Raw genomic sequence first — 17398 nt, 5'->3', positions numbered from 1 at the left:
ACTAAAAAGTTGGAAAAGCAGTTTTGCCCCCTCCCCCTTCTGGGTCTTTTAAAAGCAACGATTTATCCCCGTTTCCCTTCTGGTGGGAAGAGAAAGTTTACCAAGGGATGGAGCAGCTTTCTGAGCAACCCCCTCCCATATCAAGGCAAATTGCTTCAACTGGCAAGGGCAAATTCCCACAATGCTTCTGGCAGCTCTTTTTTTGCAGCTTTCCCCCCCTCCCTCTGGTCTTTGGCAAACCTCAGCTGATTTCCAAACCCTCCGTGGCTGCTGGGGGTTGGTGAAAAGGTTTAATTATTTGCTTTTCCTTGGGTGTGTAAGGCGGGGATAGGGAGAAGGTTGGGCCCCATCGCCTGACGCTGCGAATCTTGCCCACTTTTGTTGTATAGTCCCTCTCTCACCCCCCTTTCCTTCCCCGTCTCCCTCACAGCTCCCAGGCCCCACCATGAATCCACAGGCAGTTTGGAGATACATTTGCCTGCTTTGCTTTTCCTTCTTGAGCACAGCGAAAGGTAAGAGACTTTGGGCTGGTTTGGGTCCAGGGACATGGCAGGGTCCAGATGCCCCGAGAGGCGGGGTGCTCATCTCGGTGCACAAAGAGCCTCCCAAGGCTCATCTTAATACAACATCTCACCAGTCTCCAGCCAGGGAGGAAAGAGTTATTGCCACAACAACTGCAAATGGTCCGAGCATCTCCCGAGGCAGGGAAATTTTGGGGGATCATGGAAGCCTTCCCTGCAGGGGTGAGAAAAACTGGAGAGCTGGGGCTTTTCAAACTGCACACGGTGCAGAAATATAGAAATTCTTCTGACTCATGGAGGAAAGCCCCAGTGAGTGAGCTGGATTTCCGTCGATTCATCTTTATAACAGAAGTAGCAAAACTATAAAACATTTCAGAAGCCTGGCAAGTGCATCAGATTTGCAGAAGAATTTGAAAATACTTTAGAAAACAGATTAGCCTGGTTATGTCATGGCAAAGCCAACCCTCCCCCCTACAATCATATTTGTATATGAACAAGAGAAATGAGTCAAAACAATTCTAGATAAGATTGAAGCAGTTTTGATATAAAGCTGCCCCATCAACTTCATTTTGACGCATCACAAAGTCAGTGGCTTAATTTAGAATTGGCAGTTCTAATGGGAAACACACAGTACGAACAATATGGCCTCTCTTCTCCCCTAAATAAAATGCTAATGTTGCCCAGCTAATGCACAATGCTGAAAAGACACTTCAAGACCACCCTCCTCCCATGGGCATGCTCAGGAAACTTTCCTTCAGGGTTAGTGTGTTTCTCTGACACTTTCAAAGAGTCCTGAAGTCTCCAAGGGGCGGGGGGCTAACTCTGGCTATTATTCCTAAGGCAGGACTGGAAACACAAGCGGGAACCAGCTGTCACGCCCAGAACACCCAAATATCCAAAGCACAGGCACAAATAATTTCCCATTAAAACCTTCCCACATTCTCCCCCAAACGTGTTGGCTATACTTACAGTTCAGCATAAAAATGACACTTCCAGAAGGCAAAGTGATGCAGGTTGCAAGCATCCCCTGCAAGTCCAGCTCCTCTCTAGGATGGAGGATGCTGGCTGCAGCAAGTGGAGGGATTGAGGTCTGCGATTGCGTACCTTCAACGTTTGCATCTTTCCTTAGGGGATTTGCAGCTGCTTTCTTTCCAGCCCAGGACTCTGTATCAGTACCACTATTCCCTGGACATCCAGCTGGACCACACATCCACGCTGACCCCGCGGGGAGCCTGGCTGCAGGCTGAGGCATTGGTCCAGCTGCACCAGCTCTGGAGGGGCCAAGGTGGGGAAGAGCTGCTCCAGATGCAGGTACGTGAGGTGGTAAAGCCACTGCAGCCAGGTACTTCTCCTGGGAGGAGCGATGCTCTCTTTCCTTACCCCCTTCCCTTTCTAGCCCAAGCCATGTGAAAAACAACCTCTCTGGCCAAGAGGCCATCACCTGCAGCTAAAATGCATAGCAACTTTAGAGCAGACATGCTTGCTCACTGCTTTCTTCCATCTGCTGTCATAGATCCGCAACCTGAAAGCCCAACACAAGCCAGAAGAGGAAAGGAGCCAGGACGGCACTGGAGGTTCCCCTGCAGAGATTGCACTGAGCCAGGAGGTGCAGGCAGAGCTCCAGCAGCCGGTATTCATCTCCTGGAGCAGCGGGAAGGTCAGCTGGACACCGCCTGGGCTTGCTTATGCCCTCTGCAGAGCACTCCTGCCCACATCCCAAATTTTCCCAGCTACAAAGCCCATGCGAACTCCTGCTCCACCTCTGATTTCATATCAGAACTCAAGGAACCAGACAGAATGGCAAATGTAGGAATATACAGTCTCTCACAGGGTCCAGTATGACCCTAGATGAACTCACATCCTCCAAATGGGCTGCAGGCCCAGCTGGAGCTGCAGCATCCCTTGTTAAAAAGGATTCAGCCCTAACCATGGGATATAAGCTCCTTTCTAACCTTCCTCTCTAGGAGTTTGGAAAATCCAGGGGCAGGAAGGGAAATTTTGTGGGCATGTATCCACAAAGCTCATGTTATTGAGGGATATGGTCCTCCTTGTGAAAAATCTTTAGGTATCTCCAGGGTGTTGCTTAGGTTGCAGGAGAGAGACTTTTCAGCAGGGAAGGCAGCAGAGAGCACGCAGGGTTCCCAGAGTCATCCCCACAGGCAGACACCACCTCTTGCCCTCCCAGGTCAAAGCCTTCTACGTGGACAAAGCAGAAAGCATCCTGGTCTCGAACCTGAAGCGAGGCATCGCCAGTCTGCTCCAGCTCCAGCCCCACACCAGCACCACAGTGGAGGTAGGTGCAGAGCCTGGGCCAGATCCTGCCTGAAAGCCAGGGACCACGCTGCAGCAGGAGGGCCAGCCCCGGCACACAGCCGGCCGAGGCACTTCAGCAGCGCCAAAATTCAGGATAAACATCATGGGTTTGCTGATCCAGCTGCCCCTGGGCTGTGAGTGAGGACGAGTATTGAAAGACAGAAGATTTTAAATAATCTGTAGATGATTTTCAGGAATAGGCACACTTAACAAAATCGTCTTTCCCTGGACAGTAGGAAAAGTAGAGAAAAAAACTACAAGAATTTCTGCCAAGCAGGATTTGCTTTGCCCAGCCAGCAAATGGAAGGGAAATCCCTCCCTCCAGAGCTCAACTGTTGCTGTAGTGACCTGCGAACAATATGAAATAACCTCAAAATGCAGGCACAAAGGTGCTGCTGCTGGCATTAGCCTAAGTTTGCAAAAGCAAGTTTGCTGCTCAGATAGATTTGGAGCTATCCAACATCCCTAAATACGACCCAGTTTCTAGCTTTTTGATGATTTTTCTGTTTATTAGTTTGTCCTTTGTGTCTGTCCTCTACACAGATCATTTTATTCAGGCTCAATCAAAGCTGATCACCCTTAACCATGGTCACTTACATTTGTGTTTCAGGAGGATGTCTCTGGGAGCTGCCGAGTCACATACACCGTGTCCAACCATTCCATCACGAAGACGAAAGATCTCCTCAGCTGCACAAAGCTGAAATCTGGATTCCCCTCCGTAAACAAAGCAAGTCCATTGCTCTCGCGGTGGTGGGCTCAACATACACCAAGTAGATAGGGTTGCCCCAAAAATCGTCCTACTGGTGGGCTGCGAGTCCCACTCCCAGCTGGCTTCAGCCTTCTGCACCAGCCTGGGATGGGGCTCTGGCTCTTAGACCCATACCCAAGGTGGGATGCACCAACATACCTTAGGCGGAGCTATGTTTCGGGGTGGGTAGGAGCAGAAAAATGTCCTGGGTCATCCCATCCCCATCCTTGTTAACACTTCTGACCTGCCAGCTAATCCTGCTTGGGAAGGTGGAGATACAGAAATGTTTTCTAGACCTCAGACTTATCGGATTGGGGATTATGTACCTCGACCCCTGTGTTCAGTTTTGGGCCCCTCGGGACAAGAAGGGCCTTGAGGGGCTGGAGCGTGTCCAGAGAAGGGCAGCGGGGCTGGGGCAGGGTCTGGAGCACAAGTGTGCTGGGGGGCGGCTGAGGGGGCTGGGGGGGTTTAGCCTGGAGAAGGGGGGGGCTGAGGGGAGCCCTTCTCGCTCTCTGCAGCTGCCTGAGAGGGGCTGGAGTGAGGGGGGGGCTGGTCTCTGCTCCCAGGTCACCAGGGACAGGGCGAGAGGGAACGGCCTCAGGCTGCGTCAGGGGAGGTTTAGGTTGGATTTTAGGAAACATGTCTTTACCGACAGAGTCGTCAGGCCCTGGCACAGGCTGCCCAGAGAGGTGGTGGAGTCCCTGAAGGTGTTGAAAAAACATGTAGACGTGGCACTTGAAGACATGGTTTAGGAGGCCTGGGGGTGTTGGGTTGATGGTTGGACCTGATGATCCTAGGGGTCTTTTTCAACCTTAATGATTCTATGATTAGGTTGACAGGGGACAGGTCTAAAGACCACTCACTCCTTGTTTCATTTCAAGCAGTAGCCCATGCTCAGCCCTAATGACAAAGAGATGAAACTCTGTGAGTCTTAATGCAGTTATACCTGCCATGAATAAAAGTGATGGGTTTTTTTAAATATATAAATTCTACTGAATTAAATATAAAAATGGACATCACTGCACAGAGAGCCCACAGGCTTGAACAGGGACACCTGGCAGTCAAACTCTGAGTGTTCTTATAATAAAAGCTTTCTGGGCTATGAATCACAGTAAACTTACCCAAGAAAGTAAGAAACCCTGCATAGCACATTTCTGGCAATAAGGTTTTCCCACAAGCCTGCCATCTGCACTTAGGCAGCTCTCTGGACCTTGCCTGTATCCATAAAATAATGATGCTGTCCAGCTCTGTAAAATGCAAAGCCTGTGGATAAAAAAAATGCTCTATTAAAATAGCGATATCATTGTTAATGCCACTTGCTGTCAAAAACCACTGCTCACCCATTGTTCAGCTCTTCCTCTTCCCCAAGACCTACCACGTGCAAGCCCAGCTGCTCCGATAACAGCGCTCTGCTCACTGGGGTGGGGAGAGGAGGCAGAGGTGAAGTCCAGCAAGTACGTCATTTCTTTTGGAAGGAAACAAGCCAGAGAGCTCCCCCAAGGTCACCACGCAGCACAGTGAGGAAGCCGGGCAATTTTTGGCACGAGCTCAGTGGAAATTGCTGTTCCTTGGCTTTCTCTTTCAGTTGGAGAATGTCCTTGCTGATGCTTGTCAGGATGAGGTGCGCTTTGGCATTGAGGGCCATACCTCTTCCCACGCCGTGCAGCTGCGTTGGGGCAGCTATGGAGCTAGCGCTGTCAAATGGCCCCAAAGGAAAGGCAATGCTTTGAGCGGCATTTATTTCCAGTTTGCAGTCTCCAGGCATCACCCACACCAGGCAGGAACGTCCCCTGCTCCCTCTGCTACCCTTTTCTTCTAAGGCTGAGTCAGGGTGACACCAACTTGTTAATTAAAGAGAAAGTCCACATGGTGCCACCAGTCTGTCTCCCCACACCAGCCACGGATGAGAACATCCCCTCGCCGTGGTCCTTACCTGGTGCTGCCTTATCCCACATCTGGGAAGAGGTTGAGCCCTTCTGGATTTACCTTTCCTACATTTTGCAAGCAAAGTGGGTGACTTTGTTGATTGGAAAGCTCTTTTGCTGCTAAGAGAGAGGAGAGAAATCTCCTGGGGAGAGGGGAAGAGAGAAAAGGTTATATTTTTTTCTCCTTGCTTTTACTTTTTCAAGATTTTTGGAGTCAAGTGGCAGCCCACCAGCAAAAGCCAGTACATAGTGAAAGACAACCTCCTCCAGTTGGTGCTGGCAGAGGAAAGCCACGTGGTGTCTCCAGCCCTGAGGTCCACCACTGGCATCAAAATCAGTTCAAGGTGAGTGATGTCCCCACACTACGGCCCAAACGGGGCAGCCTGGCGTGGGATGAAGGTGCATCTGTTGGAGTTAAATCTTCACTCCCTGCTCCCCTGCTGGCTCACTGGCACAGCCTGGTGCAGGCAGTAGGGACAGGGTGCAGCCAGGCGTGGCACAGAGGGAACACCAGACACCTTTTGACAGCTTTTTCCCCCATCTCCTCTTTCTCCAAACCTGCATGAACCCAACCAGCCTCTGATCCATGGAGGGTGTAAATGACAAAGCACTTCTCGATGGCTTCTTCTCCCTCCACAGGCAGCAGCTCCAGCTAGTGTCTCCTCCGATGCCCGGCGTGGCAGAGGTGGCCGGACGAAGCCTCGAGGATGTGCTGGCTGGCAAAGAGGGACAACACCAGCCCCTGGGCATGGCCAGCCTGCCTTTCAGGAGGGGCTGCACCCACTGCCCATCGGTTGGTGATGCTACCCACCCCCAAAACTCACCACATATTCTCCCCCAAGCTGGGCACCTGGGCGGGCAGGAGAAGGCTCTAGGTTTTGGGGTTAAAACACAGCGGTGCATTTGGAGGGGCTGGTAACGGCTGTCAAGGCAGGATGCGACCCTGGGAGCACTGCAGAGCAGCAGCCTGACTTGTTACCTCTCCTAAAAAGTGTCTAATATTGCTACCTGTGGTGGAAGGACCCCTTTGTGCCCCCAGACATGGCTGTGTTTCTGTGATGGGAGAATTAACCTGGTGCACAGCCAACACATCCAGTTGGGTTAAACTCATCACAGGTCTGAGGTCAGGAAACATTCCCACCGCAGGTCAGGCTGGCAAGGACAAAGGAGAGGGTATTTCTGCCTCCTTGAGTCCTCCAGGCTTTTCACCTAGGAAGTCTGGAATTGCAAGGACTTTCAGGCACCACTGATGCTCGCAGTTTCTCCTGCCCTTTTCCTGGCACATGGCACAAACTGGGGCATTTGGGCTTCAGCACAAGTCCTCAGCGGTGGGGGTGGGAGGCTGCAGTAAACCCCTGCAGGTAATTGTATGACCCCCACAGGCCCCTCCCGCTCCTAAATATTTTCCAAGCAGAAGCATTATCCCATGATTCAGGGTCAGGGGTAAAGGAGGCTAAATTCCACTAACAAACTTCATCTTTGTAGCTGAAAGCCTACCTGAAGGCTTTTGACAGCCAGAGACTCAAAATGGACACCTCGAAGGCAGCAACTGTGTGGCAGTTCCAGAGGTTCATCCAGATGCTGCGCAGCGCCAAGAAGAAGGATGTTCTGCAGCTGCTGAGGAGGGCACCCGAGGAGATGCTGTGAGACTCCCAGGGGCTATCTTGCCAAAATTGGCTTTCTGTGCACGCAGAGCCCTGGCACGCGGGGTCGTTGCTGGCCCTGGCATCTAGGGTCATCTGATGCTGCTCCATACACCATACCTGGCCCAGGCAGCTGCCCTGACTAGTGCAAACATACTCTGTTTTTTCTTAATGCCCACCCTGTACACACATTTCATGGCTTTTTTAAATTTATTTTTTTTTTTTGCTGGCTTTGGGGCACAGCAAATGCCCCAGCAAGGCTTTCTACAAGTATCGGTTGGAGGTGTGTTATTTACAGACCATCCACCCATGGCTGTAGCATCCATCCCTTAGTGTAGGCGCTGGGGCCGGGCTCCTCTCTGCAGTGAAACACCAAGACATGGGTGAGTTCAGAGCAAGAACCAACCTTCTAGGTTTTTTTAAGCCATGAACAGAAGGTCCTGTGAGTTTTAAAGCAAGAGGAAAGCACAGAGAAAGGGGGATGAAAAGCTGCACAGGGCATCTTGTTTCTTCTCCAGCTCTGGATCGTGCCGCTGATGACCTCCCTTTTCTTGCTCCAGCCCCTTCGTCGTGGAGGCAGCGGTGGCCGCACAGTCGGTGGCATCCTTGGCAGCTCTCTCGGACTTCCTGGATTTTGGCAAAGAGCCCAAGTCCCTGCTAGAGACGTTTCTCTATGCGGCAGCTTTCTCCCCTCGGCCTTCAGGAAAGCTTCTCCACCTGGTGTTAGTAAGTACAGACATTTCTCTCATTCCCTGAGGGTCCTGAGTCTGGGATGGGTTCTTGCCCCATTTCAGGCAGGAGGGAACAGCAAGCACGTTCTCCTGAAAAAGGAAACCAAGTTTCTGCAGAAATACATCTTCCTGCTTATGGGATTATTTTACGTGCTTTTAATGGGACAGTGGCAACGGGAGTAGAAGCTCCTTGGAGGAAAAGCATTCAGCAGAAAGTGCATTATATCACTGCATTACAGATAATAAAAGCTTAATTAAAAGCCACTGTGAAAAACCAGCATTTTATCCAATTAAACCATGCATTGCCTCCTTCAAGGCAGGTAAGAATTAGTTTTTCCTTACTTTTTCTGGTAAACGCTTTGATATAAGAGGTAAAATATACTCCTCCTCTCTCTTTTTCCCTGGGTGTTCTTTTTTTTTTTTCTTCCCCCGCCCCCGCCCCCCTTTGCTAATACCCCTTTCCTGGCACCGAGGACAAGCTGGATGGGAAGCAGCTGGCTCCCGATGTCCAGGAGACAGGGATAGTTGCCATGGGCTCTCTGGTCGGCAAGCTGTGCCAGCAGAAGCTGTGCGAGCTACAGGTGGGTCCTCTGTAAACCCCCTTGTTTGGCTTTTTCAGACCCACCCCCTCCTCCAGGGGTGCCCAGAATGTCCCCTGTCCCTCACCTCACTCTCATTCTCTCCTGCCTTCCTCCAACCCCTGAGCAGGAGGTGGAGCGTGGGGTGGAAAGCATCCTCAAGGGGCTAAGAGGTGCCAAGGAAGAGTCTGAGGCAGTCATTTATCTGCTAGCCCTGGGGAATGCAGCACTCCCTGAAACCATCCCCACCCTCCTGGACCATGCAGAGGAAGGTCCCGCCGCCATCACCACTGCAGCCATCTCTGCCCTGCAGCGATTCCCCAGTCGGCACATCTCCAGCAAGGTACGAAACAAAGCTACCAAGGCTTGGTGCTCCTCTTCCCCTTCAAAGCCAAGCCATCAGGGTGCAAACAGAGCCACCACTTGCACATCACCACCCTAACAGAACCATTTTAATTCCCCTCTCTCATCAGGTGAAACAAGCAATGAGGAGGATTTTCCATGAGAAGAGGAAAAGCTACGAAAAAACATGTCGCCTGGCTGCTGCAGAAATCCTCCTAGATAACGAGCCCTTGCCCATGGATGTCATCAACATCCTGCTGGCTGCCAATGAGCTGGAGACAGAGACAGCGACATTTCTGCTGCTGAAGGTCCAGGGCAGCCTGCGTGCTGACCACCACCCAGCAAGGTGGGTCTGGATGGGAAGGTTGCATTTTTCCCCTTAGCTCTACATTGCTGTTTTTCCCACCTCCACACTCCAGCTGTGGCTTTTGACCCAACATGCCTTTAAAGCTGGATAAGCGCACGTGCTAACATCACTTCTTGGAGCTGCCTGGAAATTCCCAGCTGCAGGAGGAAGAAAACAGCAGGGCTGCTAATGCAGATGATGCCCAGTCAGCTGAAACCTGGCATCCCTCCACATCCTGCCCCGTGGCACAGGGACCCAGGCTCGTGGCTTTGGCAGAGTCCTTGGAGGCCAAAGCTCTGTCTCCCAGGGCAGCGCACAACTTGTAACTGCATTAATCTTCCTATCTGCACAAAACATTTTTCAGAACTAAGCAAAAGCTGCACAAAAATATCTGACTCCTAATAAATCAGAGGAGAGGAAAATTCCAGGGTAGCCCATGTCTGCTCGTTTCCCTTTTTGCTCATGCTTCTCTAGAAAACTAAGAGAAATAGTTTGGAAATTCATATTTCCTTCTTTGTACATAATTCTATAACAACCGCTGACATTTTCCCTTCACAGTGCTGACATACCCTTTCCCTCTTGCTTCCAGGAAGATAATGAAAGACATCATGAGAGACCCACGGATAAATAATTACAACTTCTTCTCAAAAGCTGGCATCTCCTCTTCTTTCTCAGGACCTCTGACAGGTGATACCAGCGAGGACACTCACCCCATGGTCCTCTCAAACAGCTAAAGGAGGGGCTGGTGGGAAAAAGCAGCTTTCAGAGGAGGCCTTGCCTTTATAGAAATGCCCCAAAATCTCAGTGGCAGGTTTGTGAGCATGTGCCCCAGCACCAGCTGAGGCTGGCTGGTTGCTTCACCTGAGATACCTCTACCTTTCTCTGACACCCCTGCAACCACCCGGCTTTCTACAGCAGGAGGGCTGGGCTGTGCCTCGTACTTTTCCTATATCCTGCTAATTTGAAAGAGGAACTTCAGCTGGAGGTGAAACTAATGGTACATTGTAGGTGGGAGTTTCTGTGCTTTTCCTGATAAGTGAAGATATTTAGCTCCATTCCTTGCTTCCTTAGGTATTTTTAATAAGCTCTTCAAAGAGGAGAATGCTTGTACTGAGATAAAAATCATCAAACTTCAGAGAGACTGCAATAATCAACACTTGCTAAATATCTGCTTAAATCTTCCCTCCTCAGCTCTCTGTCCCCCTTCAAATTATCTCAGTCTAGCCTTGTAGGGGGTAGGTGGAGGCAAAATAGGCAGCACTTGGAAGAAAAACATTGCAGTGCTAGATCCTTTGATTATTGCAGGAATGGAAGGAGATGGTGCAGAGCAGCTTTCCCCTCTGAATCATTTAGCTTTATCAGATATTTAATGGCTAACATATGAGATCTGTGCAGGTCAGTCACCCTGACCATAGATGGAACAGCTCTACAGGACTAGGCCATACAATCTATCGAAGAGGCTTACAAATTACCAAAGAGCTCTCAGGATCCTGCTTTTTGAGATAGCCAGTGATCTCCCAGTTCCTGCAATCAGCCTGGACAAGCTTTTTTAAGAAACCACCCCATCCCGCTGGGCGCTGGCTTGCCAGGATCCCAGCCTTGCATAGCCTACCTATGGGCTCTTCGTTTTCTTGGCAGCCTTCATCCCCTGCTGCTGCTCCCGGAGCATTTATGGTTCACCACTGTTTAGTGACTCATTTTCAAAAAGACACGTGCCAGGCAATATCTGGGGATGCTGACAGGTGTCTCTCTGCCTTTCAGTCACCCAGGACCTGCTTTCCACCTTTGGGCTGGACCTGCTGTTTTTGGAAGGTGGATTCCTGAGGAAGAGCGTCTCTGACTTCTCGCTGCTCAGCCATGGCCAGCGGCTTCGTGCTGCTCAGGTGTGCTGCTGGGAGAGTGGCTGCGGGGCGTGGCAGCACTAACCTGGTGGTGACACTGCCCCATCTTTGTCCCCTCTTAACCTCCTTAAGGTGATTGACCTCACCTCTGCACTCAGTGTCCCCCGTATCAGAAATACATACATGCATATCCCTCACCACCAATGTGAAGCCAGACTGACCTGCTCTGGAGAAGGGAGTCCCCTGTCCCCCCCAAAAAACAGGGGATGTGACACCACTGCTACATGGTCCTCAGGGACAGCTTGGATGCCCCATCTAGCCCATTCCATCGCTATGCTCCTGCTTCAAAGAGTGCCTATCCAAGCATCAGACAAGTATAGCAACTCAAATAGCGTTGCAGAGCATGAAACAGACTCTCCAGCTTTGCTGTGCGCAGCTTGCATGTCTCTGTGTTTTAGGTCACTATTGAAGCACAAGGAATGGAGTCGATGCTGGGAGAAGGTGTTTTGGAAGGGGAAGAGGGGCCAGAGCTCATGGCCGGGATGTCTGCCATCTTCTTTGATGTTCAGTTGCGGCCGATAGTCTTCTTCCAGGGATATACAGACTTAATGGCCAAGGTCCTGCTAAGCAATGGAGAACCCACAAGTGTGGTCAAAGGGAACCTCCTGCTGATGGACCACCACCAGGTACTGGAGGGGGGTGGCCTGCCTCCATGCCAAATCTTAGTGAATCCCATAGCGTAGGCCAGTGGATTTTAGGTATGTCACTCACTGTGGATTCACATCTAAGAGCAAGGAGGCACTGCCAGAGGTCTCCTGGGGTTGGTAAAACAGCAGGATGGCTTGGCTCTGTCATGGGACACGTGTGGCTTGAGTTCCTCCCATGGAAGTTGAGCTGCAGGGTTGGGATAGTCCCAGCAGCCATGCATCATTGCCAATATCAGCCGCTCAGCCAAGAGAGGTGTCCGATCACAACAAGTTCTGCCTTCTCCATCCCCCCAGGTCATTCCTCTACAGTCTGGTCTCCAAGTAGCCATCAAACTCCAGGGCGGGCTGGGGCTTGACATCTCAGCCGACATGGATGTGAGCATTTGGGAGCAGGAACTGAAAACCAGCATCAACACAAGGTCAGCGGGTGGGAAACTGCTTGGCTCTGGGCATGCAGGGTACTCGGGAGGCTCAGCACCCAGCACGAGGGATGCTCCACCTTAGGCTGACTTTCCACAGACCCCTGCTCTTCTGCTGGGTCCAGCCCTGCCTGGTGGACACGCTGGGTAGGAGTCTGGTGGGTGATGGTTACACACTCCTTTTCCACAGCCAGACCTAAAACTAAGATGCTTATGGGGTTGTTTGGTGCCAGTGCATGGTGCCCAGCACAGGGCCATTGCTCGGTGACAAGACCCACGTGTTTCCCTCTCGCAGGGGAAGCCTCGCTGTTGATTTCCAGGCAGAACTAGATGCCCCTTTCCTCCAAGCCACCCTGAGAAGCCAGACAGAGGTGGAGACCTCAATCCAGTTTGACACCATCCTGAGGTTTTCCAGCAGCCCAGTGCTCATGTGCCTGCAGCTGAGAGAGGAGCAGGTCCCGTACAGGTAAGCTCTGGATATGACCAGATACTGTAGAAATGCCATGACATGCTTGAGACAAAGGAGGACTTCTTGGACAGAGGAGGGAATTAATGGTTGCACACTTATTGAGCAGGGGGGGTCAAAACCAGTAAGGAGGGGGCAAAGGACCCCACAGTTCATGGTGATGGGGGTGGAAGTGCCGTGCCTAGACCATGAGGAGAAGCCCTGCACGTGAATATGCTGGTCTGGGAGGAGGACGAGGTCCACCACCACCACAGCCTCCTGACCATCTCACTATCACCTTGTCCTACAGGGAAATCTTCACGGTTTCCAAGTCTGCCGGGAGCCAGAGCAGCACCACTCGGAAAAGCAGGCAAGGCACCATGCCCGGGCGGGAGTTTGCCCTGCACCAGGCCAACTCCAAGGTCTGCAACCTCCTGCTGACAGCAAAAGAAGAATAACGGAATCGGAGCACTTTGGATGACTGCCTGCCACGCACCCCAGTTCTCTGCAAACCCAACCTGAACTGTCAAGGGCTCTGCCCAACTCCTCCACAACCACCTTTTAATAAGAAAAATGCTGCAATAAGGGCATCAGAAGAGACCACAAAAGGAACTGCTGCAGGACAGCCAGAGGCACCCCTTGCCTGGGGCTGGAGGAGCCAAGCCTGCCTTCCCCACCCTAAAGGCTGAGATTTCCCCAGCCTGAACTTTTTCCTTTCATGGGGAAGGGCTTGCTGGAAGCCAAACTGCTCCTTGTGAAAAACAGCCTTCTTTTGCAAATGAATGAGCTTCTCAAAGCCCAAGAAACCCTTCTGGAAGCCTATACCCAAAAAAGCTGTGTTTTCTCCCCATTTATCAAAGCAGTCAAGAGGGAGCACATCTGCAGCCAGCAGGGAGGAGATTCCCCGTGAAGGGAGTGAATGACCCTCCTTTAATGCACAGTTTTGTGGCTGCCAAGAGTCCAAGAACATGCAAAATTTTATTTCTGGAGGAGGTGTGGGGTTATTAATTATTTTTTTTAAATGCAACCACAGAGACATCCACTCCAGAATAATCCTCAGGGAGAAGGCCAGAGATGCAAGACAAAATGCTGCATAACCTGTTGCCAATTATTGTACGTTCTTTCTGGATTAAGTGAAGGTGTTAGAATTTATTTGCATATGAAGGCAACTCAGCTCCCTTACAGCTCCGGGCCATCCCCTTACTCCTGGGGGGAATTTTGACTCTGCTGTCAGGGATGCGGTTGGTGCCACAGCAGGCAGCAAGGGTGAGGCCAGGGAGCAGGGGAAACAGCTTGAATTTCAGTGGGGGTCAGGTTCACACTTGGAGCAAAAAAAGGAGCAAGCCGAGCAACGCAACCCACAGAGCTTTCCTAAGAAAGTTCCTAAGAGCTGGGGAAATGAAGGCAAAGTTCAAACAGAGCAGGGGAGAGTTCAAGACACCCTTCTAAAGAACATGGACTAGTAGTCTCAATCCTCATCTTGAACCAGGGAGAATTGTCTTGAGCTGAAAAATGTGAAAAAATATATAATGCCGGAGACCCACCAGCTACTGGGGGAGGCTGGAAAGAGATCGGGTACTCGAGCAGGGACTGGCTGAACGAAAAAGGAAGGAGACGTTGGTGTCTCCAAGGTGTTAAAGCATCTCACCACAGGGCTGCATATCCCCCTCGTGACGCTGATCCTCAGCAACTGCCTCCTGCTTTAGTGTCTACACTTGACTTTCCCCACGTTTTTCCCCTCTAAGACAGGCAGGGCTGCAAGAATCAGCCAAGGTCATAAAAACACTTTGTAATTAAAACCCACAAGAGCACAAGCATTTTACTGTTTACAAAGAGTGGACTAAAAAGGTGTTTTGAGATTATCGGGACTCCCAGCATGGGGCAATGACACAAAGAAGAGAAATTACTGCGCTAATGGGGGGGGGGGGGGCATGCAGAGCTGGATCTGAAGTCAGTAATGTTCAGCTGGGGAACCAGATGCTTTCAAACCACAGGCACAAGCTGCCAAGGTGTTTGAGAAGTTCTCCATCCTTTATTTGTTTGGGTTTTTTTAATTAATTATTGGTGATTTAGCCCATCCTATAAGTCAAATTCAGATGCTGGTTGCCATGGAGGGCAGGAGCTCACATTTGACTGACGTGGTCCTTTCTGGATTTAAGAATCTATTACAGAGAGCTTGGACAAATATTACAAAGCTGTTACTTCAAGTAATCACCCTTCAGGGTGGACACTCTTCAACCCCAACTGGAAAACTTAAATAGCAGGATCACACCTCCATCCCATCCTCTTCCTCCTCTCTATAGAGGTTGGCACATACTAGATGTGCCTTTTGCTGGTACATGCAGATTCAGAACCCATCTATTGAGAGGCAGCTTCTGCCTTGAGCCTCTCAGTCTTCCTTTTTGATGCAAAGTTCACATACTAATGGAGAAGCCTCTGGCCTCTCTTATCACCCGAACAGCAGTTCCCCTTCTCCTTTAATCCAGGCAGCAGATGAAGATAAGATTGTCTCAACCCTACACGTGGGAAGGCAGCGTTCCTTCCAGCAACAGAGAGATACAGCAGCTTCCCTTTTCTGCTGATTTTGGGCGACCATTTGTGAAAATTACAATTAGCTTCAAGTAAATACTGTTCTTCTGTTTTGCATTCTCCTCTCCAGTTGGATTGTTATCAGCTACAACCACCGAACACCTCTCCAGCACCAGAGGGAGGCTCGCAAGGAAAAAGCGGTATTTCTTTATTCCTTCCTGATAAGAATGTGCCCTTAAGTATTTCTTCGTATTACAAAATGTGCTTTTTAGGAACAAAAAGGGGACACTGACCATTTTTAAAATGATAAGCCTGACAATGTAGCACCGAGTCTCCTGGTTTGGGAGAAGAAAACGTGTCTGGTTTTCCATGTGGAGACACTGATTACAAGTGCTTTGGTTACGTACAAAAATAAATGCCATGTATTTTTTATATTTTCTCTGTTTGACTCAACTTGTCTGGACACACAGCCAGGAAGAGGAGAGAGGCAGAGCGCAGCTCCCATAGCACAGGCACTTCCAGCAAGAACAGCACGGCCAAAGCCACCTTTAAATAAAGTCTCACTCCCAAGGGTCCTGCTTTCTAGGTCTGTATTTAGGGTGCCCCCGAGACGGGTAGCTAAATGCCCCATCGGGGCTGCAAGACAGGGACACGAGGGTACCTCTGCTCCCAGAAACCCCCAGAGCACCATTAGGGGTGACAGCAGTCCTGCAAGAGGGTTCCCATGGGTCTGAAGATGCTGCCTTATCCTCTCCCGCCAATTTCTGCAAAGGTATTTGAGGCCATACAAGACTTTGCTTAAAATCAGGGCTTCCCCTGCATCAAGGCTCTGCTGATTACAGAGCAGTCTCACTCAGAGCAGGCCCCAAGGACACAGAGTAATTGCCCTGGGACTTGCCCTCGGGTCTGAACAGGAGGATCCCTGCGTGACCATGGGAGGAGGGAGCCTATACTGCCCTTGTTGCATTGCTCAGCTTTCTGCAGAGCTGTTGATAGCAGCTCTGAGTCCCACTGGTTCCCCATCTTCACCCTTTCCCCAGGGAGCATCCTGTTATTTCCCATTCTTCTTGTCTCACAGACAGGCTTTGGGCTGACTCAGGCTGTTTTACACACTGATGAATTGCTATAATCTCTGCTGGCATATACCACCCCTGTGACCACCTATGGACCTTCGCCAGCCTTAATCCCCATCCAAAACCATGCTGCTCTGCCAGGTGTTTGGAGGGGACTATTTGGACCTGAAACCTTTCTCAGCCTCAGCATTTGCTCCTCAGCCAAAGCCAGAAGGCACGCACCTGCCATTTAGGACCTTTTCCAGTGCTCTCTTCCCCCCTTCTCCTTCTCTAAAGGAGATTTAGGGAGGCAGATTTGTCATTCAGCTGAGGTTTGCATTGCACAGGCTAAATCAGGAAATGCCACCCTTACCCCTTTGGGGTGGGGAGAGGATAATATTGCTGATGGGTGAGCTCTACAGGCAGTTTTGCCCTGAACAAATAAGTGAGGTTTGCTCACTACCTGCAGACAAAGAGACATCAGTGTTCAAGGCGTGTGGAAAGCCCAAAAGATTTTAGTCCAGGTTTTACTTAAATGCTGAGCAACTGTTCTGTAAAATCACCCATTTCTTTGGCAATGGCTATAAACCCTCCTAGAAGGGACCTCTGAGACCCAAACCCCCAGTACTGACTGGGTTGCACCCACAGAGCTGGAGTGCAACACTGCGTGGGACACTGAGCTGCCTCTGTCAAAGGGGACAGAAAGGGTCTTGGCCACTGAGAGGAGAAACAAATAAAAGCATCCTCCTTCAAAGGCACGTTGTTCCTACTAGCTAACTTCATTACAGACTATTCGACAAAAACGAGGGAAGAATTAGCTATTGAAATCCTGCCCCTGCCCCCCAAAGCACCAGCTACAGGCTTTGCATTTCACATTTGGCAGTGCTGTTTGCCTGGGAGGTGTAGGATGCTCCCCGAGCCAGCATCCCTCCCAGGAGGCCCTACGCTGAGCTGTGCAGTTGGAACTGATGGGTACCCAAAGGGTCCTTGCATCCAGGAGCAGGAGGCGGGGGTAACTGGGGAGGGTTGGGGGTGCCAGGTCATATTTCTAGTGGAGGTCCTACGTGCCAGCAACCACCCAGCTCCCAGGGATTTTGCAGGGGGTTAGAGCAGCCCAGAGCCAGCAACCTGGGCGCAGGGCTCCTACCCGCCTCTCCAAAAGCGGCTTCGCATGCGAAGCTGCAGATCTGCAGTGACCTCCAGTGGCTGCAGCCAAACTGGTGGCGGTGTCAGGCCGAAACCGCCCCGCTGCAGCCAC

General features: G+C 50.8%; 1 protein-coding gene across 1 annotated transcript; it reads left to right on the top strand.

Moving 5' to 3' along the window:
- The first annotated feature begins 335 nt into the window (after window positions 1-335).
- Window positions 336-15518, top strand: LOC142064629 (microsomal triglyceride transfer protein-like). Its single transcript, XM_075109836.1, has 18 exons — window positions 336-512; window positions 1651-1832; window positions 2035-2178; window positions 2707-2814; window positions 3445-3561; window positions 5712-5851; window positions 6147-6300; window positions 6993-7150; window positions 7711-7876; window positions 8355-8462; window positions 8590-8802; window positions 8933-9147; window positions 9737-9834; window positions 10909-11030; window positions 11447-11674; window positions 11990-12114; window positions 12410-12580; window positions 12870-15518. The coding sequence occupies exons 1-18, from the start codon at window positions 446-448 to the stop codon at window positions 13015-13017; spliced, it is 2664 nt and encodes an 887-aa protein (XP_074965937.1). The 5' UTR covers window positions 336-445; the 3' UTR covers window positions 13018-15518.
- The last annotated feature ends 1880 nt before the right edge of the window (window positions 15519-17398 follow it).

This window comes from Phalacrocorax aristotelis, chromosome 14 (genome assembly GCF_949628215.1).
Source record: "Phalacrocorax aristotelis chromosome 14, bGulAri2.1, whole genome shotgun sequence".
Classification (NCBI taxonomy): domain Eukaryota; kingdom Metazoa; phylum Chordata; class Aves; order Suliformes; family Phalacrocoracidae; genus Phalacrocorax; species Phalacrocorax aristotelis.
Note: the sequence above shows the minus strand (reverse complement) of the source record. Positions and strands in the feature narration are given on the sequence as shown.